We start from the raw sequence: 25,057 nt of genomic DNA, 5'->3' as shown, positions 1-25,057 counted from the left end.
CTGTAAAGGTTTTAATTTCTCCATCAAATCTGAATGAGATCCTTGCTGGGTAGAGTAGTCTTGGCTGCAGGTTTTTCTCCTTCATCAGTTTCAGTATGTCCTGCCACTCCCTTCTGGCTTGTAGGGTTTCTGCTGAGAGATCAGCTGTTAACCTTATGGGGATTCCCTTATGTGTTATTTGTTGTTTTTCCCTTGCTGCTTTTAATATGTTTTCTTTGTATTTAATTTTTGACAGTTTGATTAATATATGTCTTGGCGTATTTCTCCTTGGATTTATCCTGTATGGGACTCTCTGTGCTTCCTGGACTTGATTAACTATTTCCTTTCCCATATTAGGGAAGTTTTCAACTATAATCTCTTCAAATATTTTCTCAGTTCCTTTCTTTTTCTCTTCTTCTTCTGGAACCCCTATAATTCGAATGTTGGTGCGTTTAATGTTGTCCCAGAGGTCTCTGAGACTGTCCTCAGTTCTTTTCATTCTTTTTTCTTTATTCTGCTCTGCATTGGTTATTTCCACTATTTTATCTTCCAGGTCACTTATCCGTTCTTCTGCCTCAGTTATTCTGCTATTGATTCCATCTAGAGTACTTTTAATTTCATTTATTGTGTTGTTCATAATTGCTTGTTTCATCTTTAGTTCTTCTAGGTCCTTGTTAACTGATTCTTGCATTTTGTCCATTCTATTGTCCATTCTATCTCCAAGATTTCGGATCAACCTTACTATCATTATTCTGAATTCTTTTTCAGGTAGACTGCCTATTTCCTCTTCATTTGTTAGGTCTGGTGGGTTTTTATCTTGCTCCTTCATCTGCGGTGTGTTTTTCTGTCTTTTCATTTTGCTTATCTTACTGTGTTTGGGGTCTCCTTTTTTGCAGGCTGAAGGTTCGTAGTTCCTGTTGTTTTTTGTGTCTGTCCCCAGTGGCTAAGGTTGGTTCAGTGGGTTGTGTAGGCTTCCTGGTGGAGGGGACTAGGGCCTGTGTTCTGGTGGATGAGGCTGGATCTTGTCTTTCTGGTGGGCAGGTCCACGTCTGGTGATGTGTTTTGGGGTGTCTGTAGACTTATTATGATTTTGGGCAGCCTCTCTGCTAATGGGTGGGGTTGTGTTCCTGTCTTGCTAGTTGTTTGGCATAGGATGTCCAGCCCTGTGGCTTGCTGGTCGTTGAGTGAAGCTGGGTGCTGGCGTTGAGATGGAGATCTCTCGGAGATTTTTGCTGTTTGATATTATGTGCAGCTGGGAGGCCTCTTGTGGACCAGTGTCCTGAAGTTGGTTCTCCCACATCAGAGGCACAGCACTGACTCCTGGCTGCAGCCCCAAGAGCCTTTCATCCACAGGGCTTCTTAATTTGGGATGATTGGTTGTCTATTCAGGTATTCCACAGATGCAGGGTATATCAAGTTGATTGTGGAGCTTTAATCCGCTGCTCCTGAGGCTGCTGGGAGAGATTTCCCTTTCTCTTCTTTGTTCTCACAGTTCCCAGGGGCTCAGCTTTGGATTTGGCCCCGCCTGTGCGTGTAGGTCGCCGGAGGGCGTCTGTTCTTTGCTCAGACAGGATGGGGTTAAAGGAGCCGCTGATTCGGAGGCTCTGGCTCACTCAGGCCGGGGGGGTAGGGAGGGTCACGGAGTGTGGGGCGGGCCTGCGGCAGCAGAGGCCGGCGTGACGTTGCAGCCTGAGGCGCGCCGTGCGTTCTCCCGGGGGAGTTGTCCCTGGATCCCGGGACCCCGGCAGTGGCGGGCTGCACAGGCTCCCCGGAAGGGCGTGTGGCTAGTGACCTGTGTTCGCACACAGGCCTCCTGGTGGCGGCAGCAGCGGCCCTAACGTCTCATGTCTGTCTCTGGGCTCCGCACTTCTAGCCGCGGCTAGCGCCCGTCCCTGGAGCTCTCTCAAGCAGCGTTCTTAATCCCCTCTCCTCGTGCACCAGGAAACAAAGAGGGACGTAAAAGTCTCTTGCCTCTTCGGCAGGTCCAGACTTTTCCCCGGACTCTCTCGCGGTGCACTAACGCCCTGCAGGCTGTGTTCACGCCGCCAACCCCAGTCCTCTCCCGGCGCTCCGACAAAAGCCGGAGCCTCAGCTCCCAGTCCCGCCCGCCCCGGCGGGCGAGCAGACAAGCCTCTCGGCTGGCGAGTTCCGGTCGGCGCGATCCTCTGCGCTGGAGTCTGTCCGCTTTGCCCTCCGCACCCCTGCTGCTGTGCTCTCCTCCGCGGCTCCCAAGCTCCCCCACTCCGCCTCCCGAAGTCTCCACCCGCGAAGGGGCTTCCTAGTGTGTGGACACTTTTCCTCCTTCACAGCTCTCTCCCGCTGGTGCAGGACCCGTCCCTATCCTTTTGTCTCTGTTTAGTTTTTTCTTTTGCCCTAACCAGGTACGTGGGGGGTTCCTTGCCTTTTGGGAGGTCTGAGGTCTTCTGCCAGCGTTCAGTAGGTGCTCCGTAGGAGTTGTTCCACGCGTAGATGTATTTCTGGTGTATCTGTGGGGAGGAAGGTGATCTCCGCGTCTTACTCTTCCGCCATCTTCCCGGAAGTCTTCTTAATGTATTTTAAATATTCCTTCTGAATGCATGTATGTCCCCAAAGTATTCATGAAAGGTACGAACTCCTAACCCCTCCTTTTCCTGGCAGGGACTTCACAAAGGCAAATACTACTAATGAAAGGAGTGCTGACTTTTGCTAGCACTGGGCTGTAAGATCTAGAAAAGTTTGGAATAAGCTATTTCCAATTTTATTTGGTGAGCAACCCAACAGGGGAGCTACTTATAATAGGTAAGGATGCCTGATGAAGCACACGTTTTTCCATTTATGTTTGATGAGTGAAATTTTGTTTCACTCCAGGGAGAACTCACTAACAGGGAAGTTATAGTGGAGATTTTCAACTTTTTTTTTTTTTTTTTTTTTTTGCGGTACGCGGGCCTCTCACTGTTGTGGCCTCTCCCGTTGCGGAGCACAGGCTCCGGACGCACAGGCTCAGCGGCCATGGCTCATGGGCCCAGCCGCTCCGCGGCATGTGGGATCTTCCCAGACCGGGGCACGAACCCGTGTCCCCTGCATTGGCAGGCGGACTCTCAACCACTGCGCCACCAGGGAAGCCCGAGATTTTCAACATTTTAAACCCAGCTTCCTCTTTCTATTCATCAAGGGCAGGAAAAGCCAAATAGACTCAATGACTCACAAAGTTGCACTGGGACTCCGTGAACACTGTGTTAAGACTGACCACGCAGTGAGCAGCAGGCCCAGAACCTTTCTGGCTTGTGGCACCTGGCACCTCCACTGAGGCATTTCAGTTCAGTGTCTGGTATCAAGGAGAAGCGTGGCTGAGATATAGGAACCAGCATCTCTGAAAAGTAATAGAAGAAAGTATTTAATAGTGAATGGAGGTGGGCAGTCAGCCCTGGGATCTTTTGTATGGCTCTAGACCCTAGGCCATTCCCAGAAACAGAAATGACTTTCTGGTATATTTGTGGTTAATTCCTTAATGTCAGACCTTAGTTAGTAAGCTACCGCAGCACATGGCTCACTACCCTTAGAAAAGTGGCTGTCCCCATTTCAGTGGGATGGTTCTTTATTAGGAATGCCAGAGCTTGGTTTCTTCCTGTTTTGCCACTAATTGAGGACCTCAACAACTGTTCTAATATGTTACCTCTGTGGTTTCTTAGTTTTACAACGGTGATAACATCCTCCTGCTAACTAATTGATTATTATGCTAACAGCATGAAATGTACTCCTTTGAGAATGCAGTATAGTGGTCGGAAGATTCTTTAAAAGGAAAGGTTTAGTAGATGTACAATTGAACACAGTCAGCCAATGTGGAAAGGAGAACTTTGGGCTGTTTCATAGTATTCCTTCTTCTGACTATTTTGGAGTTTTCGGAAGTATTTGATAGCATTATTGTTATTTGTGGTGATACTGCTTGAATTTCTCAGAAAATGCTACGGGGTAAATACTTGAACACATGTGTTATATTTTATCAGACCTACTCGTGCCTTCAGATCATGTGCCATAAAAAAAGCTGATGTGTGTCTTTATTTTGTTTATTTTGGAAGTTTACCTCTATCATATAGTAAATTTCCTTAAAAGTAAGTCAGTTGCCTTTAGAAGGCAAGGTAACTAGTCCTTGTCTTCAAACCTCTTGCAGTTATTTTTGGTGGCAGGTTTGTAACCACGACGCCTTAGTTGTAAGGTGTGTTGTAAGCCTAGATAATTGTTACTACTAGTTAAGTGAAATTTTAGAGTGGTTTATGTAAAAAAGCAGATTCAAGGTTTTCCCTTTAATAACATTCCTCACATGTATTCTGCAGTGCTTTCTCGACAGAAGACAGTAGGAGAAGCTGTGACTGGATCACTCCCATGTGATTGATCATCCATCACGTGTACGTCGAAGAACTCTGGTTAGTTTGGCGCTTTACTGGCGCCTGCTTTTGAAGACTCTTAAGACCAAAATGACTGAGCACATGTCCCAAAGTGGTGAAAGCTGCATAAGAGTCCTTCCAGAAAAGTTCTTTTCTGCTTCAAGTGAGGCAAGGACTGAATACCAGAGAATTATATGAGTTTGTCCTTTCTGCCTTTGGGAGTTGTGCAATCCTAGTGTGCAGAGGTGCTCTAGAGCTCAGTAAGGGAGGAGGGGAAATGGGGTGTGTATTAGGAAGAGGATGGAGTAGGGATGCAGTTCCTGGGGTATAAGAGAACCTTGGAGAAGGGTGATGGAGATAAAAGTGTCATGGCTGGGTGAAGGGAGAGGGAGTAACAGATTGCTTTGGCGATAGAGGTAGGACGTGTGCTAGAGAGGAGGGCATTAGAAAAACTTGAAATCCAAGGAAAGAAAAGTCAGTTATTCTTTTCTTTGCATTTAAGAGCTCTTCCAGTACCTCTCACCTTATTAACATGCTGAAATCACAGTCAACCAGAGAAAACTGATTGCATGGTATCCTATTTAAATAGAAATGTCAAGATATAGAGATTGAATTGAGTGAACAGTGGGCTGACTTAAAGTTCTGGGGATGAATGTGATTACTCAGCAAGTTTTTTTCTGAATGTTCTGGTGCAGTTTACAGAATTGGTACCATTTGGCCAGGTTTAGCTTGCGTTCCCTGGCATGCTCTACTCCTCCTTAATAACCCATTTCCCTTGTTAGTACTCCTTGTATGTATGTCTTCCTGGCAAGATTGTAAACTGTGAGGGCAGGACCACATCTACTCTACTAACTACTCCATTTCCAGTACAATGCCTGGCAAAAAGTCAGTGCTAACTAAATGTTGGCAGAAGAAGCAGCATGATACAGATTCTGTAAGAATTAAAGACAGTGTTTATAAAGGACTTCATTCCGTTTCTGGTTCTTAGTAGGTGCTGAATAAATGCTTTTATTATTTGTAATAATAACATGAAAATCTTCTTTCTCTGGTTCTTGTTTTATTGGTTAGAAGAGACCACTGCAGTGAAAAAGCTATGATGATTCAACATCACTATGTTTGAACAAGTATGTGAGAATGTGTAAACTCTCCTTAAGATGCTTGCTAGAAAGTCCTCATTTCAGAAGAATATAAAGCAACGTGTGCACCTTCTTTTTTTTTATAAATGTATTTATTTTATTTATTTATTTTTGGCTGCATTGGGTCTTCATTGCTGTGCGCCGGCTTTCTCTAGTTGTGGCGAGCGGGGGATACTCTTCGTTGTGGTGCGCAGGCTTCTCATCACGGTGGCTTTCTCTTGTTGCAGAGCACGGGCTCTAGGCACGCGGGCTTCAGTAGTTGTGGCGCACGGGCTCAGTAGTTGTGACTTGTAGGCTCTAGAGCACAGGCTCAGTAGTTGTGGCGCACGGGCTTAGTTGCTCCACAGCATGTGGGATCTTCCCGGATCAGGGCTCGAACCTGTGTCCCCTGCATTGGCAGGCGGATTCTGAACCACTGTGCCACCAGGGAAGCCCTGCACCTTCTTAATGAACCCTTCCTTCCAACTTCTGGTGGCTGTCTTTTTCCATTATACCTAGTAAGTCAGAAAATCAAACAGTGAAACCAAAAAAGCTAAAACTAACCATGGGAAGTGACATAAATATTTACACATGGCTTCCATAAGCATGATATATGTTTATACCTTTAGTATGTTTTGATTTGTGTATCCTACCACCTCAAGATGTAAGCTTTTAGCAGCTGGGATCCTTATCCTGGACATATTTTGTATGTTCTTTATTGTATCTAATGACTATCAGAGTCCACCAGTAAATACACCAGACTTAGTAGAGATGCATGCATGGCTAATTCAGCAAGCATTCTTATCTACAAATTTTGTGTTTTTGCTCAGCTGCTGTATCAGTAGACTTGAAGACTTGGCTACAGCTGTCCTGAGAGGCTATCTATAAAAATGCAGGTGTTCAGCATTAGCAAATAGTTCTTATTATGTGGATTGACTTTTGGCAGTTAGTAACGATGTTTCCTGAGATTGAAAAATGATTTTCTACCTTAAACAGTGGTTTCACATTACTGGAATGCCGAATTAAAAAAAAAAAAAAAACCCACGCGAAATTCCTCTCATCAAGTAGTGCTGAGACTGTTTTTGTTAGTTGTATACATTTCATGATTTGTATATTTTATAGTAGAATGTAAGCCTTTCTTTTTAACTGTTGTGGTTAGGTTTAGGCCCTTTGCCAAGTGAAGCAGACTATGAAGAATTAGGAAGGGTAATGCATCCTGGGGTTCTGTTTCCTTGGCCGGAAGCCAAGGAAAGACCTGGGGCTGGAGATGTTTTCAAGGTTTTAAAAATATTAGGGCATCTTTGTGTTTTACTGTTGTTTTGCATCATCACCTACTAGCAGATCGCCTTTCATTCCTGTTTACAAGGAGTTCAAATGCTCTTTGTGATATATCTGTTAACCCTTCCTTTACCTTAACCTGAAGGTCATGACTGGGCAGAATTTAGGACCTTGCTTAAAATGATTTATGGGAAGTTAAGACATCCCCTGTCTGTATTTCCTCTGTTTCCTATATATGTACCTATTGATTAAGCCAGAGGATGTGCTATATGGCTTGATATCTGTTAACCTCTAGGTCAAAAATACAATACTAGTAAAACACTTAAAGTACAAGGCAGAGATGTTTTCCTCTTGGAATACTGTAGAAAAAATACAGAGATCATTGGCAGAGGGTTAGTGAAGCTTGCATACAGTATATGAGCTCTTCACTGCTTGCTTTGGGGTTTGCTGAGGCAATACTGTAGAAACCAGTTTAACTAAACAAATAAACGAGAAGGTGGTACTATTGGGTGGGTGGCACTCAGGGACTATAATTGAATTGATCTTAAGGAAGGCTGGTTCTGTTAAATAATTTTCCTTACTTTGGCCACACATCGCTGACTTTTTGGAATCTTTTCAAGGCAGGTAAGCCTTGATATTGAGGAAAACCAAACAAACCAACGTCAATTATCTGAACTAAGCTCTACATTAGCAGACTTGAGTTACGGCCCATGGCAGGAGAATTCAGAAATGTTTCATGTGTAAAGGTTTCCCCTTTATCATCTTACCTTCTCTCTCCTTCAGGTCTTTGCAGCAGAGTGCGTTTCAGGTTTTTGTTCGACATATGAAAGGCTCAGTTTCAAAGGCTTGGGTTTTCACATCCATGTCAATATCACAGATTGAAATGTGACACGCGTACCTGGCTGCATACTTTCTTTAAACCTGAGCCAGTAATACTGCAAATGTGAGGGGAGGCACTCTTTCATCTCACACTTTAAAGTGAAAGGTTTGTTGATGTAACCCAATTTCCAGTCTGCCGAGGTCACCCTGTAATGTAGCGCAATGATGATAAGCCCATCAATCCTGTTTGATGTTCGAAGTTCCCTTCCCCTGGTTTTTACCCCCACTTTGTTTTGTAAAGTAAGTTTAGTAATAGTGATATTCTGGCTTGCTAACATGTGATGATGTGATTTCCCCTGACGCTCACAGAGTGGCTTGTTAAACCGTGCATGTGCCTTGCAGGGATTATGCCCTGGATATAATTAAGAGAGGGATAATAGAAATAAGTATGTTCTTACATACTTTTGAGAATGTTCTTGGGAAGGGTAAGTGATCAAATGCAGAGATTCTAACCCTGGTTCCTGGCTCTTCTGTGACCTCTAACAGTAGTGAAAGTTGCATTGTAAGCATTCAGTAATCAGTATGAAACCAGTTGGTGGTCTCAGTGCAGTCTCTGTGCAGTCTCTGATGCAGGTGTGTGGGCATGAACTGAGGGTCAGGGGAAAGAGGGGGATGGTCAGGAGCCAGTGTTAGGGAGAGGAAGGGCATGAGAGAATGCCTCTGACATGCACAGTTGTCCTTGGTAGAACACATGTAACCTGACATCAAAGGCCACGCCATTGTTTCTGGTCCTGGTCCTAAGTTAAGAAGTAGAATCAGGGATGAACATGGACCAGAGCCTATTGCCTGGAATACTGGGAGGAGGTCCACGTGGGTTGGGGATCCGGCCAGTGAAATACAGGTTGAAACACATAAAAGAGCCAATATTTAGCCATTTATAATTTATAAAAGCGTATATGATTCAATGTTTTCATTTCACTTGATTTCATGATTCAACCTAATTCTGTCTTCACTAGCCAAATAGGTTTTATCCTTCTGGTTTGGAAATACCCCCTTCACCACCCCTTTCTCATGGAGGGCCAGGGTTACAGTGGGGACAGTCAGTTCTAACCAGCAGCTGTCTATTGTGACAGACATCTGTTATCTTTGTTGACTGGTCCCTTCTGGGAAGGAGAGACAGAAAGACACATTCAAGCTATAGTGCTGGAGGTCACCCCAGAAGCTCCTTTTATCCTTTTTTCCTTCAGTTGAATCATCCTGATGATGATTATTTACCCTTTGGCAAAGATCTCTGTCAGCAGCAATGGCGGTGTTCAGTGTGAACTCTGCTGAGTATAGCCTCTGCTAAGACCAGTGGACATTCGTAGACGAGATGTATGGTAGTAGAAAAAGAAATGAGACCAGTACTAATAAGGATCGCTTCCACATGAGTCGAAACTCTCTGTGTTATTTTCAAGCCCTTGTCGAGGTGCAGGGTACCATGATGGATTCTAGTAGCTCCACCTCCACCATTGACTCAGCTGCACAGTTCGGGCAGTCATGTAACTTCTCTGGTTAGCATTTTCCTAGCATAGTAAACCATTTCAGAGGTTTAGAAACTATAGCGGGAAGTCCTAGGGATCCTCTTGAGTTACCTCTGGATGGCTGCTGGGGAGGGTGAGCCATCCTCATTGGTCCAGCCTGGGTTTTCCACACCTCTTACCTCTCAGCCAGAGTAGCTCTGTCTTTTGTGTTTTATATTCAAAGAAAGAGTTCAGCAACTAAAAGAAAAAAAAAAATTTGAAGACCACTGGACCAAATGATCTTTAGGCCCTCTTCTAGCTCACTGAGGAATTAGAATTTTTCCCCTAAATATCAAAATGTACAATCTGACAGTATATGCCAGTACATTGCAGGGAGAGTAATTTTCTTCCTTTTCCAGGCATCCCTACTGAGGCCCATAAAATAGAAACATCTGTCCTTCTGGAAATACTGGGAAGGGAGGAAACTTTCAGCCTTCCTTCCAGACCCTTCCCAAAGGAGAGGGGGACTTATTTCATTGCCTGATTGGGGGAGAGTCACTGACTTCGTGTGGCTCAGCCCCCCTGGGTTTTCTTACGTCAGCCCAGTCTGCTTACAGGCGGGGCTTGTTCTTTGCCCCTTGTGGCAACCGGTTGGGGTAGGCTGTGACCCTGCATTGGGGAAAACCTGCAGTTTGGGATGGGTGTGGGGAAAACCTGCAGTTTGGGATGGGTGCCTGATGCGACCTCAGGTACTAGCCACGGTTTCTGGCGCAGCTTTACTGGTAATAAAGCTGACAGACCGATCCTGGTGTGACTCCTTGTATCCATTTCTCTGAAACTGTAGGAGTGACGGGAGATGGAGGAAATTTCCTTGGAGAAACTCCAACAAACAAAGTCCTATTCCTTGGCCATTAATTCTAGATTTCCCCGGTAGAGAGCCCATCTCCCCACTGCCCCACCAATCTCTTGACCTGTAGAGCAGTGGCTTCCGTGTCTAGATTAAGAATCTGTCCTGCTGTGTGCCTCTTCCCTCCCTACTTACTGCCTCTTTTGTTCTGGGCTGTGCCTACACCTGGTGCACAATAATTGCACATTGGATTAATAAGCAAATCTCATTACTGATTGCACTCTTCTGTCCTGGTGCCTTGCTTTTCTTCACATTGCCTGCAGTTCAGTTTAATTCACAGTCTGGTGAACTGTCATAGGTGGATCTGGTCTTTACCAGAAAGCAGGGAGTTCAGTCTTGGTTGACAAGAGCAACTGGCTCAAGCACAGTGTTCTGTGCTCAGACATGCGGAACCCTTTCATCTCAGGATCCCTCTCTCCGTTCCGTCACGAGCAGATGTGCCTGCCAGTTGCAAGCTGTCAGGGAACTGTGCCTCCTGGCATGAAGTTTGCAGCTCCAGGAGGAAGCCCCTGCCTTCGTTCCTTTGTCTCTTTACTTCCCTCTGGGGCAGACTCCGTGCGGCACTTGCCCTCACCGCGATGTGCCCTTCTCAGACTGGTTCGTGGTGTCCACCAGGGTCCCTTTGTGGGTCCATCTTCATCTCTGCACCTGGGTCCAGGGGGAAGGCAGATCCTACGCCTTTCCTCAGCTGCACTGCTGCGTTGCTGTCTTAGCTTGTCTCCCCTGCTTGTGGCATGATACATTTCAGAATGCTTCCCTGCCCATCTCCTCTTCCCGCCTCCTTCCAGTGTCCCATTCCTGCTGGCGTGTGAAACTTACTCCAGCTGAGAGAGCCAGTGGACACAGGGCTTTTTTTTTTTTTTAACATCTTTACTGGAGTATAATTGCTTCACAATGGTGTGTTAGTTTCTGCTGTATAACAAAGTGAATCAGCTATACATATTCATATATCCCTATATCTCCTCCCTCTTGCGTCTCCCTCCCACCCTCCCTATCCCACCCCTCTAGGTGGTCACAGAGCACCAAGCTGATCTCCCTGTGCTATGTGGCTGCTTCGCACTAGCTATCTATTTTACACTTGGTAGTGTATATATGTCCATGACACTCTCTCACTTCATCCCAGCTTACCCTTCCCCCTCCCCGTGTTCTCAAGTCCATTCTCTACATCTGCATCTCTATTCCTGACCTGCTCCTGGGTTCTTCAGAACCTTTTTTTTTTTTTTTAGATTCCATATGTATGTGTTAGCGTACGGTATTTGTTTTTCTCTTTCTGACTTAACTTTACTGTGTATGACAGTCTCTAGGTCCATCCACCTGACTACAAATAACTCAATTTCATTTCATTTTGTGGCTGAGTAATATTCCATCATATATATGTGCCACATCTTCTTTATCCATTCATCGGTTGATGGACACTTAGGTTGCTTCCATGTCCTGGCTATTGTGAACAGAGCTGCAGTGGACATTGTGGTACATGACGCTTTTTGAATTATGGTTTTCTCAGGGTATATGCCCAGTAGTGGGATTGCTGGGTCGTATGGTAGTTCTATTGTTAGTTTTTTAAGGAACCTCCATACTGTTCTCCATAGTGGCTGTGTCCATTTATATTCCCACCATCAGCGCAAGAGGATTCCCTTTTCTCCACACCCTCTCCAGCATTTATTGTTGGTAGTTACAGTAATCCAGACAGTATGGTACTGGCACAAAAACAGAAATATAGATCAATGGAACAGAATAGAAAGCCCAGAGATAAACCCACGCACATATGGTCACCTTATCTTTGATAAAGGAGGCAAGAATATACAGTGGAGAAAAGACAGCCTCTTCGATAAGTGGTGCTGGGAAATCTGGACAGCTACATGTAAAAGAATGAAATTAGAACACTGCCTAACACCATATACAAAAATAAACTCAAAATGGATTAAAGACCTAAATGTAAGGCCAGACACTATAAAACTCTTAGAGGAAAACATAGGCAGAACACTCTATGACATAAATCACAGCAAGATCCTTTCTGACCCACCTCCTAGAGAAAGGGAAATAAAAACAAAAATAAACAAATGGGACCTAATGAAACTTCAAAGCTTTTGCACAGCAAAGGAAACCAAAACAAGACAAAAAGACAACCGTCAGAATGGGAGAAAATATTTGCAAATGAAGCAACTGACAAAGGATTAATCTCCAAAATTTACAAGCAGCTCATGCAGCTCAATATCAAAAAAACAAACAACCCAATCCAAAAATGGGCAGAAGACCTAAACAGACATTTCTCTAAAGAAGATATACAGATTGCCAACAAATACATGAAAGAATGCTCAACATCACTAATCATTAGAGAAATGCAAATCAAAACTACAATGAGGTATCACCTCACACCAGTCAGAATGACACTGGGCTTTTTAATGCATTGGAACCGATGTGAGTCAACCTTGTTCTGGCCGCAGTTGCTGCCACAAGCTACGTCCTGCTCCTTTCCGTCTCAGTCACCAAGTCAGCACATACTTTAGTGTGAGGCTCCCACACAGGCTGTGTCTGAACTCTGTGCCTTCCCTCCTAGGGGCTCTGCCCCAAATGCCCTTCCCGCCCTCAGGGATCTGGTCAGCAAGACAGGGAGTCATTGATCTAGAGGGCAGGGGAGAGGATGGTCCTAAAGGAACTCCAGGGCCTGGTGCTGTTGACCGTGGCTCTCTTCTCTCTCCTGGTTGCTGTGTGGTGTGGCAGGGCCAGCTGTGCACAAAGGGCCAGGGACTATGTGGGCAAGAAAGAAATACTCTCAGGACTACGTTTCTCGTATACCCCTCCATTCACACTGCATGAGCGTACATCTGTTCAGTGGAACACAAAGGAGACCATCCGTCCCAAGATTTTTCCCACCCTCACGTCCCTCAGACGCTGTGATTTATCTCCTGCCGAGAGGCACTGCCTTTCCACCATCTCATTTGAAATGCAAGCCCCTGGTAAAGTGCAGGCATGTGGTCCGGTCCAGGCTGGATCCACATCAGAGGAGGCAGATCTGGGGTCTGGAATCCTGGCAGGGCGTCTCTAGGTCAGTTCAGTCTGCATGAGGGGAAACCCAGCGGGATCCAAGGGTAGACCTCAGTTGGCTGCAAGGCCGCCACCTCGGTGAGCGGTGGGTGGGAGGTCAGTCCCCCAGGCCACCAAGCTGGCATTCAGGCCAAGGCTCTGGTCGAGGTGGGAACTGTCGCACAAGGTCTGGGCAGTTCTGACACGGACCAGCTTTCACGTTTTCATCTTGAGCTCAGACCCCACATCTCAGTTCTAGATGTGTATGTCTAACTGCCTCCTTCATTTCCCTGTGGATACTAGGTTTCCAGGTATTTCAAATATCACATTTGGAAAACTCAGCTGTCATTCCTGTTTTCAACTCCATCACCACCAGCCCCTCAAGAAGATTTTCTCCAAGTCTGTCCTCCCCTCAGTCAGTGGCCCTACCATCCAGCCACTTTGCTCAAGCAAGAATCCAGCAGTGACCGTTGGTTCCTTCCTTTTCCCAATATACAAAGGAGTAGCAAGCTCTGTCATTTTTTGCCCAGCCTAAAGCTCAAATGCATCCATTTCTTTGCCACCACACTAGTTGAAGGCTTAATTACACTTCATACGGAACTTAGTCTCCTTATTGGTCCCCTCATTTCCACTCCTTTCTATTTTCTCTCTATATTCCGGAAAACAGTCAATCCTATAAAAATATAATTTGAATAACCGTTTAACTGTTGTTCCTTTGCTTAAAACCTATCAGTGCCTTCTTCTTACTGTCAAAACAGAATCAAAATGTATTTCTTACTGTGCCCCACGAGACCAAACTCTGCTAGATCTGGCCTCTGTTTATCTAACCCATACCCATATCTTTCCTCCTTCCCCTGCACCGCTACGCTGATTTCATTTCTATTATTTGAACTCGTCTGTTGCTTTCCCATTCAGGACCCTGATCCAACATTCCCTAACGTCTCCCGACCCCAACACTTTGCCTAGCTTGTTCCTCTCATCATTGAGGTCTTTATTTCATTGTCACCTCCTTCAAGAGGCCTTCCCTCTTCCCCAGTCTAACTGGGTCACCTCTTTCTGTCCTTTTTTCCCTTTCTTTGCACCCTGTTATTTCCTTCGTGCTGCTAATCACCATGCATAACTCTGTATTCGTTTAGCGCTTTACTTCACTCAGCTCCAGGAGGGCAGGTGCTATTTTGTTCAGTATCTAGTACAGGTCCTTGTATTCCGTGAATGTTTGTTACATGATTGACTTATTTAACCCGGTGTGGGTCAGGGTGAGGAAGGTGGTGGTGCTGACTCAGAAACTGAGCATCTCCGCGGCTGCTAGTGCAGTGGGCAAATGCCAGACTGCCCTGCTCTTGCGGAGAGTGCTGTGAACACACGGCTCAGCAGGCCGGGCGGGGCCGAGGTCCCAGGCCTTCAGCACCTGCAGTTTGACAGGGCAAGGCAGGAACAGATAGGAACTGGTAATATCAGGGCCTTCAAGCACCTTCTGTGGCCTGTTTCGCTGGGGGCTGGACAAGTAACTGAAAGTCTGTAACATTAAATCATTATAAGATCAAGGCACTTGAAGGATATCAAATAATACTGGGAAGTGTATCCGACTTAACTGGTGTGTTTGCTAGGGGAGGGGCAGGGGGAACTGTACAATCACTTTAGGACCTCTATGTCTTGTGTGTCATTAAAGTCATCATACTGCATTTTAGGGAAATACACTCAATTAGGTTATACACATGGACTATTTAGAAGATTCAGTATTACTACCACCACTTCTATTCCTACTAACACTATCAGATATACCTTATGAAACTGCTGGCCAGATTGTAGATAGAAAGCCACTGACCTGTCATTTTTGTTGACTATATTAGGAAAAACTTTGCTAAAATAATGTTCTGATGTCCTAAATAACGTCCTATTATATTTTCAGCTTAGAGGTCAGGACTCTGAGACGCAGAGAGGTTAGGTTATTTGCCCAAGTTCATACTGTCAGGAAGTACCATATTCTGACTGTAAACCCAGGTTATTTGCTGTGTGATCTTAACATTGCTTGTAGATTTACAACCACTCCACATCCCATCCAGTCCTGGAGGTTCATTAAATTCCTTCAAAAAACACGTAGGCATATCCACAACCATTTGAAGATGGTTATGAGAAATATACTTTACTTTTCCTGTTAAAAAGAAAAACAGATTATGAAAGTCTAAAAAAAATATTCTAACTGTAAGAAAATATTGAAAGTATAGCAAATTATGAAGATGATAAAAAAATTACCTCTCATCCTACCAGCCTATGTTGACCACTATTAATATTTTAGTGCATTTTCTGTGTGTGTGTATATATATATATATATATATATATATATATATATATATGTACGTAGATGATTTGAAGTTATTATATCTCTTTACCGACTTAACTATCTATTTATATTTTAATATACTTTATATCATATCACTAACATTTTCTCACATATTAATTATTCTTCCATAATCTGATTTTTAGTAGGTTTTTTTTAACTTTTAATTTTATATTGGAGTATAGTTGATTAACAATGTTGTGTTAGTTTCAGATGTACATACAGCAAAGTGATTCGGTTATACATATACATGTATCTATTCTTTTTCAAATTCTTTTCCCATTTAGGTTGTTACATAATATTGAGCAGAGTTCCCTGTGCTGTATAGTAGGTCCTTGTCGGTTATCCATTTTAAATATGGCCGTGTGTACCTGTCAATCCCAGACTCCCTAACTATCCCTCCTCTCCCACCCTTACCCCCTGGTAACCATAAATTCCTTCTCTAAGTCTGTGAGTCTGTTTATGTTTTGTAACTAAGACAACCCCCAGAATGGGAGAAAATATTTGCATATTTACTAGGTTTTAAATATTTTATTATATGAATATATGCTAATTTGACTATCTCCTTATTGTCACATATTCTAATTGTTTCTGATTACTTTTAGGTGTGCTTTTGTAAATAGCACATAGCTGCTCTGGGTTGAACTGTCCCCTAAAAGATATGTTGAATTCCTAACACTTGGTACCTGTGAATGTGACCTCCTTTGGAAATAAGATCTTTAGACATACTAGAGTTAAGATGAAGTCATACTAGATTAGGGTTGGCCCTAAATCTAATGATTAGTGTCCTTATAAGGAGAGAGAGATTTAGGGACAGAGTCACATGCACAGAGGAAAGATGCCCACCTGGAGATGGGAGCAGGGATCAGGGAGCTGCAACTACAAGACGGGGAGGCCGAGGAGTGCAGGCAACCACCAGAAGCTAGAGAGACGCAAGGGTGGACTCTTTCTAGACAGTGCTCACCCTGTGCTGGCCTCCAGAACTGTGATGGAATGCACTTCTGTTGTTGTAAGGCACCCAGTTTGTGGGAATTTACTTCAGCAGCCCTAGGAAATGAATACAGTAGTAATATTTTGTTTTTTGACTGAATTTGAAAAACATTTTCCTTAAAAAAGTTGGAGAGTTTAATCTAATTTTCATTTGTTACTATCATTAATGTATTTAGTCTCATGTCTTTGATTTATTTAATGTTTTTATATGCTTCCTGTCCTACATTTTTTGGGGGGGGGGTCTTTTTATTTGCTTATATCTTCTCCAGTGTTTTGAAATATCTATATTCTGTTACCTTTACATTTTTCCAAACCATTCTTGACCTACATTTTTCAAATTGTCAGAATTCAGATTGAAACAACAGTATTTGAGTTGCCTATACTTGAGATTAGGAGTTGAGCAAATTTACTTTTTCCCTTTTCCATTGTTAGCCCTTAACATATAGTGATAATACCTCACATTTACTGAGTAAGTAACATGCTCTAGTGCTATACATGTAATAGCATATCTCTGCTTTACAGGTGAGGAGACTGAAGCATTGAGAGATTATGGAATTTTCCCAAGGTTAATTAGGTATCCTTCCTGGAGCCATCACTCAAACAAGTGTCTTCTACTCCTGGAGCTATGTTCTCTACCACTGTACTATCAGGCCTTCCAAATAAATTCTGAGGTTTTAGACCTAATTAGATTTAGACCTAGATTAGATCTAGATTATGATGTTCGACATTAATTATATCTTCTATTTTAAGATGTTATTGTACATTTTATTTTAGTATCAAAGATAGGTTGATTGATGTATTAATTGATGGATTAGTCTGTGTAGCCCATGGTCAGAGACTTGATGGGCTTGTATTAAGTGCTTGCTGAGATCAGAGGTGACTCCTGTCTCAAGAGCAAGACTCATTTTCTGTTACTTAAAACCAGGCCATATGGTAGAAATTTCAGAACATGAAGTGACCCAGAGACCAGTCAAAGATTTACTTTCTATCTCCTTATTCTTTACTCAGTATCAACTTGTTATATATTGGTTATCTACTGCTGCACAACAAATTACCCAATACTTTGTGGTTTAACGCGTTATTGACCAGGGGACTTTTGCAGAAACTAACGTCTGTGGCCATAATACATCTGTGGTGAAAAATGTGTTAAAACAACAATCATTTCTTATTTCAGTTCTTGTGTCAGGAATCTGGGCATGGTTTAATTGGTGCCTCTAGCTGAAGGACTTTCACAAGACTGCAGTTGATATGCTAGTCAGGGTTGCATTCTCATCTGAAGGCTACTGGGGAGCTGAGTTTTGTTGTCAGGGTTGATTTCCTCATAAATTGTTGGATTGAGGGTCTGAATTTCTCACAGGCTCTTGGATGGTGGCCTGTCTCAGTTCCTTGCCAGTGGTCCTCTCAACTGCGCAGGTTACAACGTCGCAGCAGGAATCCTCAGGGAGGGAGAAAATGAGAGATCCCAAGACAGAAGCCAAGTCTTTTGTAACTTAATCTTGGAGGTATCATTCTGCTACCTCTGTCACATTTAATGCTTTGGAAAGGCATAACTAAATTCAATCTATGTTCAAGGAGAGGCGATTCCACAAAAGCACATAAACCAGGAGATGGGGATCAGGAGATGGGGATCATCAGAGGCCATCTTAGAGGTTTCCTACCACATCTTGGTTTTAGCTCTCTGCTCATAGATAATGTTTTAAAATTATACTTCTGAGGAAGTCTGAATCACCTGAGATCTTTTACAGGAAGCTGAAGGTTTAGACTGCTGTTGGGCATATGCTTCTGGGGGAAATGTTCTGCTTCCTCTTATAACCTGTTTCTGGCAGAAATGGTTAGCAGGGATTACATGGACATGTTTTAACCAAATATTAGCAAGAAATTAGATGTTCCTCCAGTGTCATTTGGTATTTAACATCGCAAAGGATATTGCTAAGAGTGATCAAAATTTGTTGCTTTGTATTCCTGAACTTGGAGTTTTTGTCACCTAATTTTTACTTTAAAAATGTTATCAGGATGTGCCTAGACATGTAATTTTTCATCTGTTTTCCTGTGAACTATAAACTGTCACCCATTGCAGTCTGGTTACACAGGTCTTTCTTCATCTCAAGGAAACCGAATCTTCTTATATCTTTGATTATTGCTGCTTTTCTTTCATTTCATCCTTTTTTTCAGAAACACCTTTCAGCCTCAACTGGCTTTATAATTTTGATCATCTGTAGCTCTCATTTCCTTCTTTCTGCTTGGTTTTTTCCTTTGTACTAAGAAAACTTCAATGCCCACCACCACATAATTTATTTGAGTTTTTTGTGTCATTGCTTCTGCCCTACCCTCAGTGCAAATTTAAATATTATTTTAATTTTAGTATGTGATTTTAGTGTCCTTGCAATATTTTTTCATTTTGTTATTACCCTTTTAATTTTGTCCTTTTATCTTTTTATTTTAGCCTGTTGTTTCCTTAAGATGATTTGTTCCTATTCATAGTTGTCTTCTTGTCTTTCATTGAGGAAATCAAACATTTTCTTGAAATTTCTTCTCAGCCTAGAAATCAGTGTTATGAAGTGTTTTTTTTCTTTCTTATCTCATGGGTACTGTTGTTTTCTTCCCTTTTTCTGAAAATTATTTTCTCCATATTGGTTTTCCTCTCACTTATTTTCAAACAAGGGTCATGACTCAGTATTTTTCAGTGAACAAGACAACTAGAATTTCCTTTATATACCCTGAGACCAAGTTGATTTCTTAGTTCTGCACATGGAAGGCAGGTTTATGTATTTGTCTCCCATTTCATAACAGGCTTAAATTATAATGAACCTCTGTCCCATTGAAGGAACAACTGGCTTCTTCCCTGCCTTCTTTTTCTGGTTTTATGAATTGATTAAATACATGAAACACTATAACATTTGTGATCCCAGAGTTGTGTTCCAGAATTTACTATTCTACCTCTAGACCTTCTCCCCCTATGTTTACTACCATGGCTTTCTGGTTTTCAGTCTCTGGCTGCAGTAGAATATTGGGGAGATGTTAGGGAGATAGGCATATCTCACTGTAGCTCGACTATCTTCTAATTATTGCCTGTTTTCTTAGATTTGGACATTGTCTCTTGATACTGGTTTTAGGTGTATTTTTACTTTTGCTGTGTTTTCATGGAAATAAGTTAGGGGAATTGCACTAGTGGCTGCTACCAAACATCGTTTTGAAAGAAAAATCTGTATTGATATACTAATACTAGCCTCTTCAATGCGTTTGCTACAGTGCTGCCCAAAGCTCTTAATAAAAGGCATAGATCATGTCATCCCCTTCCTAAAGCCCCTGAATGTTCTTTCTGTCCAAACTCCTTGTCATGGAATATTTGATCTTCTTCAAAATCTCACATCTGCCTGAGTCTCCAGCCTCATTCCTCACGCTGTACTCCAACCCTCTTTGCTTTGACTGGTGTTTTTCCCTCTGCTTATTATGTCCTTTCATTCAAGTTTGTCTTAAAAATGCTTGTTCAAGACTCAGGTCCAGATTCGTTTCCGTGAAGAGGAGACATGATAATTCCATCTTTGTGCATGAGTTGGTTTCGGCACCTCTATCTCCTCATTACTTTTACTTGATCATGGCTGGGCAGAGGAGGTTTCTAGTTTACCTCTGTAATCCCAGAAACTAGTATAGCACCCGGTACATATTAAATGCATTAAAAAATTGTTGCTGATTCAAAGAAATCTTGAATGTGTAAATAAATTCCCTCTCGCTCCCAGTAAAATAAAAAGAGTGATAAATATACGGGCTAGTTCCTCTCTTTAGTTCTTCTTATCTCTTAAGGATTTACTATCCAGTTCTTGAGGTTTTATTGTTGTTGTTGACTAAAATGGAAACCTCTGATCCTGTTTAAAAAAAAAACCCATAAACTGCATTGTGACTTTATTGTCCATTACCTCCTCTTTCGTGTTTTTTTTTTTTTTTTAAATTTTTATTGGAGTACAGTTGCTTAACAATGTTGTGTCAGTTTCTACTGTACAGGAAAGTGAATCAGCTATACGTATACATATATCCCCTCCTTTTTGGACTTCCTTCCCATTTAGGTCACCACAGAGCACTGAGTAGAGTTCCCTGTGCTATATAGTAGGTTCTCATTAGTTTATCTATTTTATACATAGTATCAGTAGTGTATACATGTCCATCCCAATCTCCCAATTCATCCTACCCCCCCTTCCCCCCACTTGGTGTCCGTACATTTGTTCTCTACATCTCCTCTTTGTAACAGTTGGATACATCAACCTTCCTGTTGGGCTCAGTGGCTTAAGATGGTAGCTGACTCATGAATGGACAGTCCTTGAGTCTATTTAAAAGGCTAAATTCAATCACTTCTCCCCTTTCCCCTCACCTTCAGCTCCTATTCCACTCCTTTCCAGGATTGTTTATGGTTTCAACAACCAGGATAATCTGGGAGTCGCCTGATCAGTTGCATGTATTCCTAATGTTGGCCCAGCTAGGCTGTAAATCTTGGGGGGAAACACTTTACCACTTTGGGTGTCCCACTTTTAACCTCTGAAAAACAGGTTGACCTGGTTTACTCGGTTGTTTCACATGAAATCTGACTATTAAGTGGCAGAAAATTAGTGTTGCTTCTCCCTTCCCGAATGCTATAATTAGCTTCTGTGGAAATGATTTAGTTGTCACTAACAGTATTATGGACTCCGGTGTGACACAGTAGCAAGTACACATCAGCTGTTAAGAAACAAAGATCTTGCTTTCCTACTGGAGACATATGGTTAAAACCACCACCACCACAATTACAAAAAGTACCAAAAGGATATTTTGCACCCACAGAAAAAATTCAAGAGAATTAGTTTAAGCAGTATATCCCTGACTTTTCCTTGAAGTATCACAGTCTCTTAAACACTGAAGAACACTGATTTGATGTTTTAAAATTTGATGCTAAGATACCAGTCACTTCAGCAACACGGAGATGGATAGAGTACATTAGGGAGTGAGAAGTAGTCTTTTGCTGTTGTCACTTATGAGAATGAAAAGTATAAGAAGAGCTCAGGCAAAGAAGAAAAAAATTCATTTCTAATTGCAGTGCAACCCACAAGCTTGCACGTCCTATAACGAGAAAGCTCCCTGTTAGCTGCCAAAATCTGCCATCCAATCTGTCTGGTAGTTGATTTCGTTATTACATTTTGATGTGCCCTTGACAAGCTTTAGCACACAAAAACTCAACACCTCCTCCGGAGCCCCTTCGGTACCAGAAAGATCATGGAGGGATGACAAAGGCCTGGGCTTGGCTCTTTATTATTCACATAGCTGGAATGTTTATAAACAGAACAGAGTGTAAGGAGAGCAAATGCTCAACCACATCAAGCGGCTCCCTTCTCTCGCATGTCATTTAAGTATCGACTCTATCTCCTCCCCGCACTCTGTGCATCATACACACAAAGACCGAGTCTAAGTGCCTGAGAACTGTCCTTAGGGGTTTAAAAATGTGGACAAACATCTCTCTTTTCTTTTGATAATTCGGATGCATGGATGCATTGTTCCACCGCTTTGGGTCGGTAGCATCTGGTGTTTTTGATATCATCTTTACTTGTCACCCTGATCTCCTTGGTCCCAGCAGCAGCACCAGGCCACTCTCAGTCCCCGAACTCATCCTCGTTGCTCCTGTACCTGGACTCAAGTGGGGAAAATAGAAAGGATTCAAGATTACTATTAATTTCATGAAATGTATTATCAACCTCAGAAAAACGTAAGGGAAAGGCAATACAAACGACCCATGTCACGAGGCCTTCACAAATAAGTTTATATCCTTGACCTTTCTCTCTTTTCCATTCACTGGTGTTAATGTGATATAAATGTTCTGGCTGAGTTTCATTTGAAAGGTCATAACCTGCTCCTCGGGAGTAAAACGTTGCTTTTCAGCATCTTTCTTAGCTACACTAAACTTCTTCATTGCAAAGCAGAATTTTGTCCTCCACGCTGGGCAAAGTATTTGTTTGCCAACTTGTCCACTGGTAACCCCGAATGTTCGAAAGAGATGGATTACAAAGGCAGTTCCAAGATGTATTGTAACCCCAGGGCCCTGTGATTGCCTTGATTTTGATGAATCAAAAATTGTAATATGCCACTGTGGACAATTTTTGGTGGGTTGGGGGTAGACAGCGGAGAAAGCATAAAGGTACAGTTTGCTACAGTCATAAAAATACATGTCAGGAGATACATTCCATGAAATGCCTTTCACTACAGTGATAAACTTTTCTGAGATATCCAAAGGCAAACACTTTGAAATCTATGTGTGTGTTTCATTTCTTATTCTTTTGTGCTATGCTACTGAAATTTTAAGTCATAGGGAACATGTAACCTCCTGTCTCACTGTATTTGCCAAAAATGTATTGCTTTTAGAAAAATAAGTTAATAAAGGATAGAGGAAAGAGAGAAAGGGAGAGTCAAGAGAGTTAACTTTTGTGGAATACTTTTTATAGCCACGTAGTCCCATAATCATTAGGTATTTTACATATGCTATATGATTTAATGTAATAACCGGAACAGAGATCTATTCAAGATAGGAATTATTCCCATTTCCCAGATAAGGAAAAGATAAAGATAGATTAAGTAACATTCCCAAAGTCACACAGCTAATAAAATTAAAATCTAGGTCAGTCTGATGCCAAAACCATGCTTCTGCTCACAGCATCTTTTCATTTTTCAAAGAGACAAGATGTCTGAACACCTAGATTTGACCCTAATACACAAAAACTCCCAGACAAATTGTGCACCTCAAAGGGCCATTTGAAAATTTGTCTTGTTGATCAACAACTGATAGAAACCTCTTATGGATAGAGTACTAATGATTCTCGTTGAAATGATAAACAAATATATTCACTAGCTCGAGGAGACCTGTTTGCATTTGAGATGAGCTGGCATTCCTAGGTTACTCTCTTTTGTTTTAAAAATATAATCAAACCAACTGTCCTGAGAAAACTCTTCCTTCTGTTCCACGTATAACCAGTTCCAGATGTGAAACTGCTTCCCTACGATAATTGGTTAGTGTTTTACTTTGACTGGTTTGACTTTTCTTAAAACCTGCTCCTCTCTCAAACTCATTTAGATGCTCGTTTCCAGCCTGAAATCAAATTTGGACCCTCAAGTGAGGAATGTCTGCAAACTGAAAATTCCAATTTAATTCACACACTGCCCTCAAAACATTAGAACATGAAGGTAAGGAAAGTAATGATGATCTCCCAGGGACCAAAGATCCAACCCTACTCTGGTGTGTTCCTGTGGCTTAGCCCCTCTTCCAGGCGAGACCCTCGACAGGGGCTTTCTTGGCTTGGAGTCATTTTGCTGCAGTTAACATTTAGTTCACACATCATTAGGCAAAGCCCCGGTTACAAAGATACACTGCTCTTGTCATTGCAGAAGTATGCTGCATGCACCTGCAGGTTGAAGTTTTTGTTGAGGGAATAGACTAAAATGAATGAAAAGATTGAAACCATTTACTTCTTTGTGACTCCACCTGCTGTGGTATATTTTTGTTGGACGGGATAACCAGAGGTGTGTTTATGGCTTTAGGGAAAGGATGCATTAGGGGTTACATGGTTTTAAGGCTGTTTTTTTCTTTAAAGCTATAAATCAATTTTCCATGAAAATAGTTATATGTATACGTATAACTGTTATAGACTTTTGTGTTTGTGTGTGTGTGTGTGTGTGTGTATCATGCTTTTTCTCCCCTTTGATGAGTCAGGAAGGGACCATTTCTTTTGTTGTTGTCAGCCCAGGAATAATTTGGTCATGGTAGTACTCTGTCAGTACTGTATCTGTGCTGTATTTGACATTGACAACAAGGTCAGAATAAAAACTATCCTACCATTTATATAAATGTCCAGTTATCAAATTCTGATTTAAGTGTCTCTCAGGACTGCATATTCTATATCAAGTGTTCAGTTAGGCCCTAGTGCATTTTAATTAGTAATCTCATGAAGTAGATTTTCATAATCCCCATTTTCCAGAGGAAGGAACTAAGGTCAAAGAGGATAGGTGACTTGTAAAGCTCTTGTAGCTCTTAAGTGATAGAGCTGGGATGCGATCCTCGGTCTATTAACAACAAACCCAGTGACTTACTGCACAGCAGCACCACTATTCAAAACTCTAAAGCCCCAAGCAGTCAACCACATTGTCCCTCTATTAGTATGTATCAGGTCTTCAGTTAACCCATACATTTCTATCTATTGACTTCTACATATTTCTTCTATATGGTATTTCTCCATTAACCTCTGAATAGTTACAAGTCAGAGTGACTATATGATGTATATCACCCCTATATTGAGGAATCTCAACTCATTGAGATGGAAACAGAAAATGGTCTTGATTTTTACCAGCTGTTATGTTGGACCCCTCTCCTACTTTCCCATCTCTTAACATCATATTGGAATGACTCCAAATATTTCCAGTTTTTTAAATATTAGTCTAACGCCATACTCAATTTAAAGCCTTGTCTTTCTCCTGTCACAGGCTAGACTTCTTTAGAGTGGAAGGGTGTGATTTACCTTCTTCCCACCCTCTTCTAGACTTCGATCCTTATCTGTTGGGGTCAGGCAGGAGGAATAGCAGAGGCAGATATCTTATATTTTTTAAGCTTTATTGGGGTATAATTGACAAATAAATAAACAAATAACTTTGTAATATATTTAAAGTGTACAACATGACAATTTGATATATATACACACACACATTGTGAAGGATTCCCACCGTTGAATTAATTCACACAT

The 25,057-nt window shown here is 42.2% G+C and overlaps 1 protein-coding gene across 4 annotated transcripts in view; it reads left to right on the top strand.

The window, feature by feature from the left end:
- Nucleotides 1-25,057, top strand: part of SUGCT (succinyl-CoA:glutarate-CoA transferase) — a gene marked incomplete at its 5' end in the record, with an annotated part of 694,779 nt that overhangs the window by 480,677 nt on the left and 189,045 nt on the right. The window contains one exon of one of the 4 annotated variants that reach the window (XM_079931164.1): nt 4,290-4,462. The exons of the other annotated variants lie outside the window; for them this stretch is intronic. Within the exon in view, the coding sequence (XP_079787290.1) occupies nt 4,290-4,313 (24 nt within the window). The 3' untranslated portion in view covers nt 4,314-4,462. Of the gene's footprint in view, nt 1-4,289; nt 4,463-25,057 lie in introns of those variants that run through there. 4 annotated transcript variants of the gene reach the window in all.

The sequence above is a fragment of the Stenella coeruleoalba genome, assembly GCF_951394435.1.
Source record: "Stenella coeruleoalba genome assembly, chromosome: 9".
Classification (NCBI taxonomy): Eukaryota; Metazoa; Chordata; class Mammalia; order Artiodactyla; family Delphinidae; genus Stenella; species Stenella coeruleoalba.
This window is presented reverse-complemented; position numbering and strand designations above follow the sequence as displayed.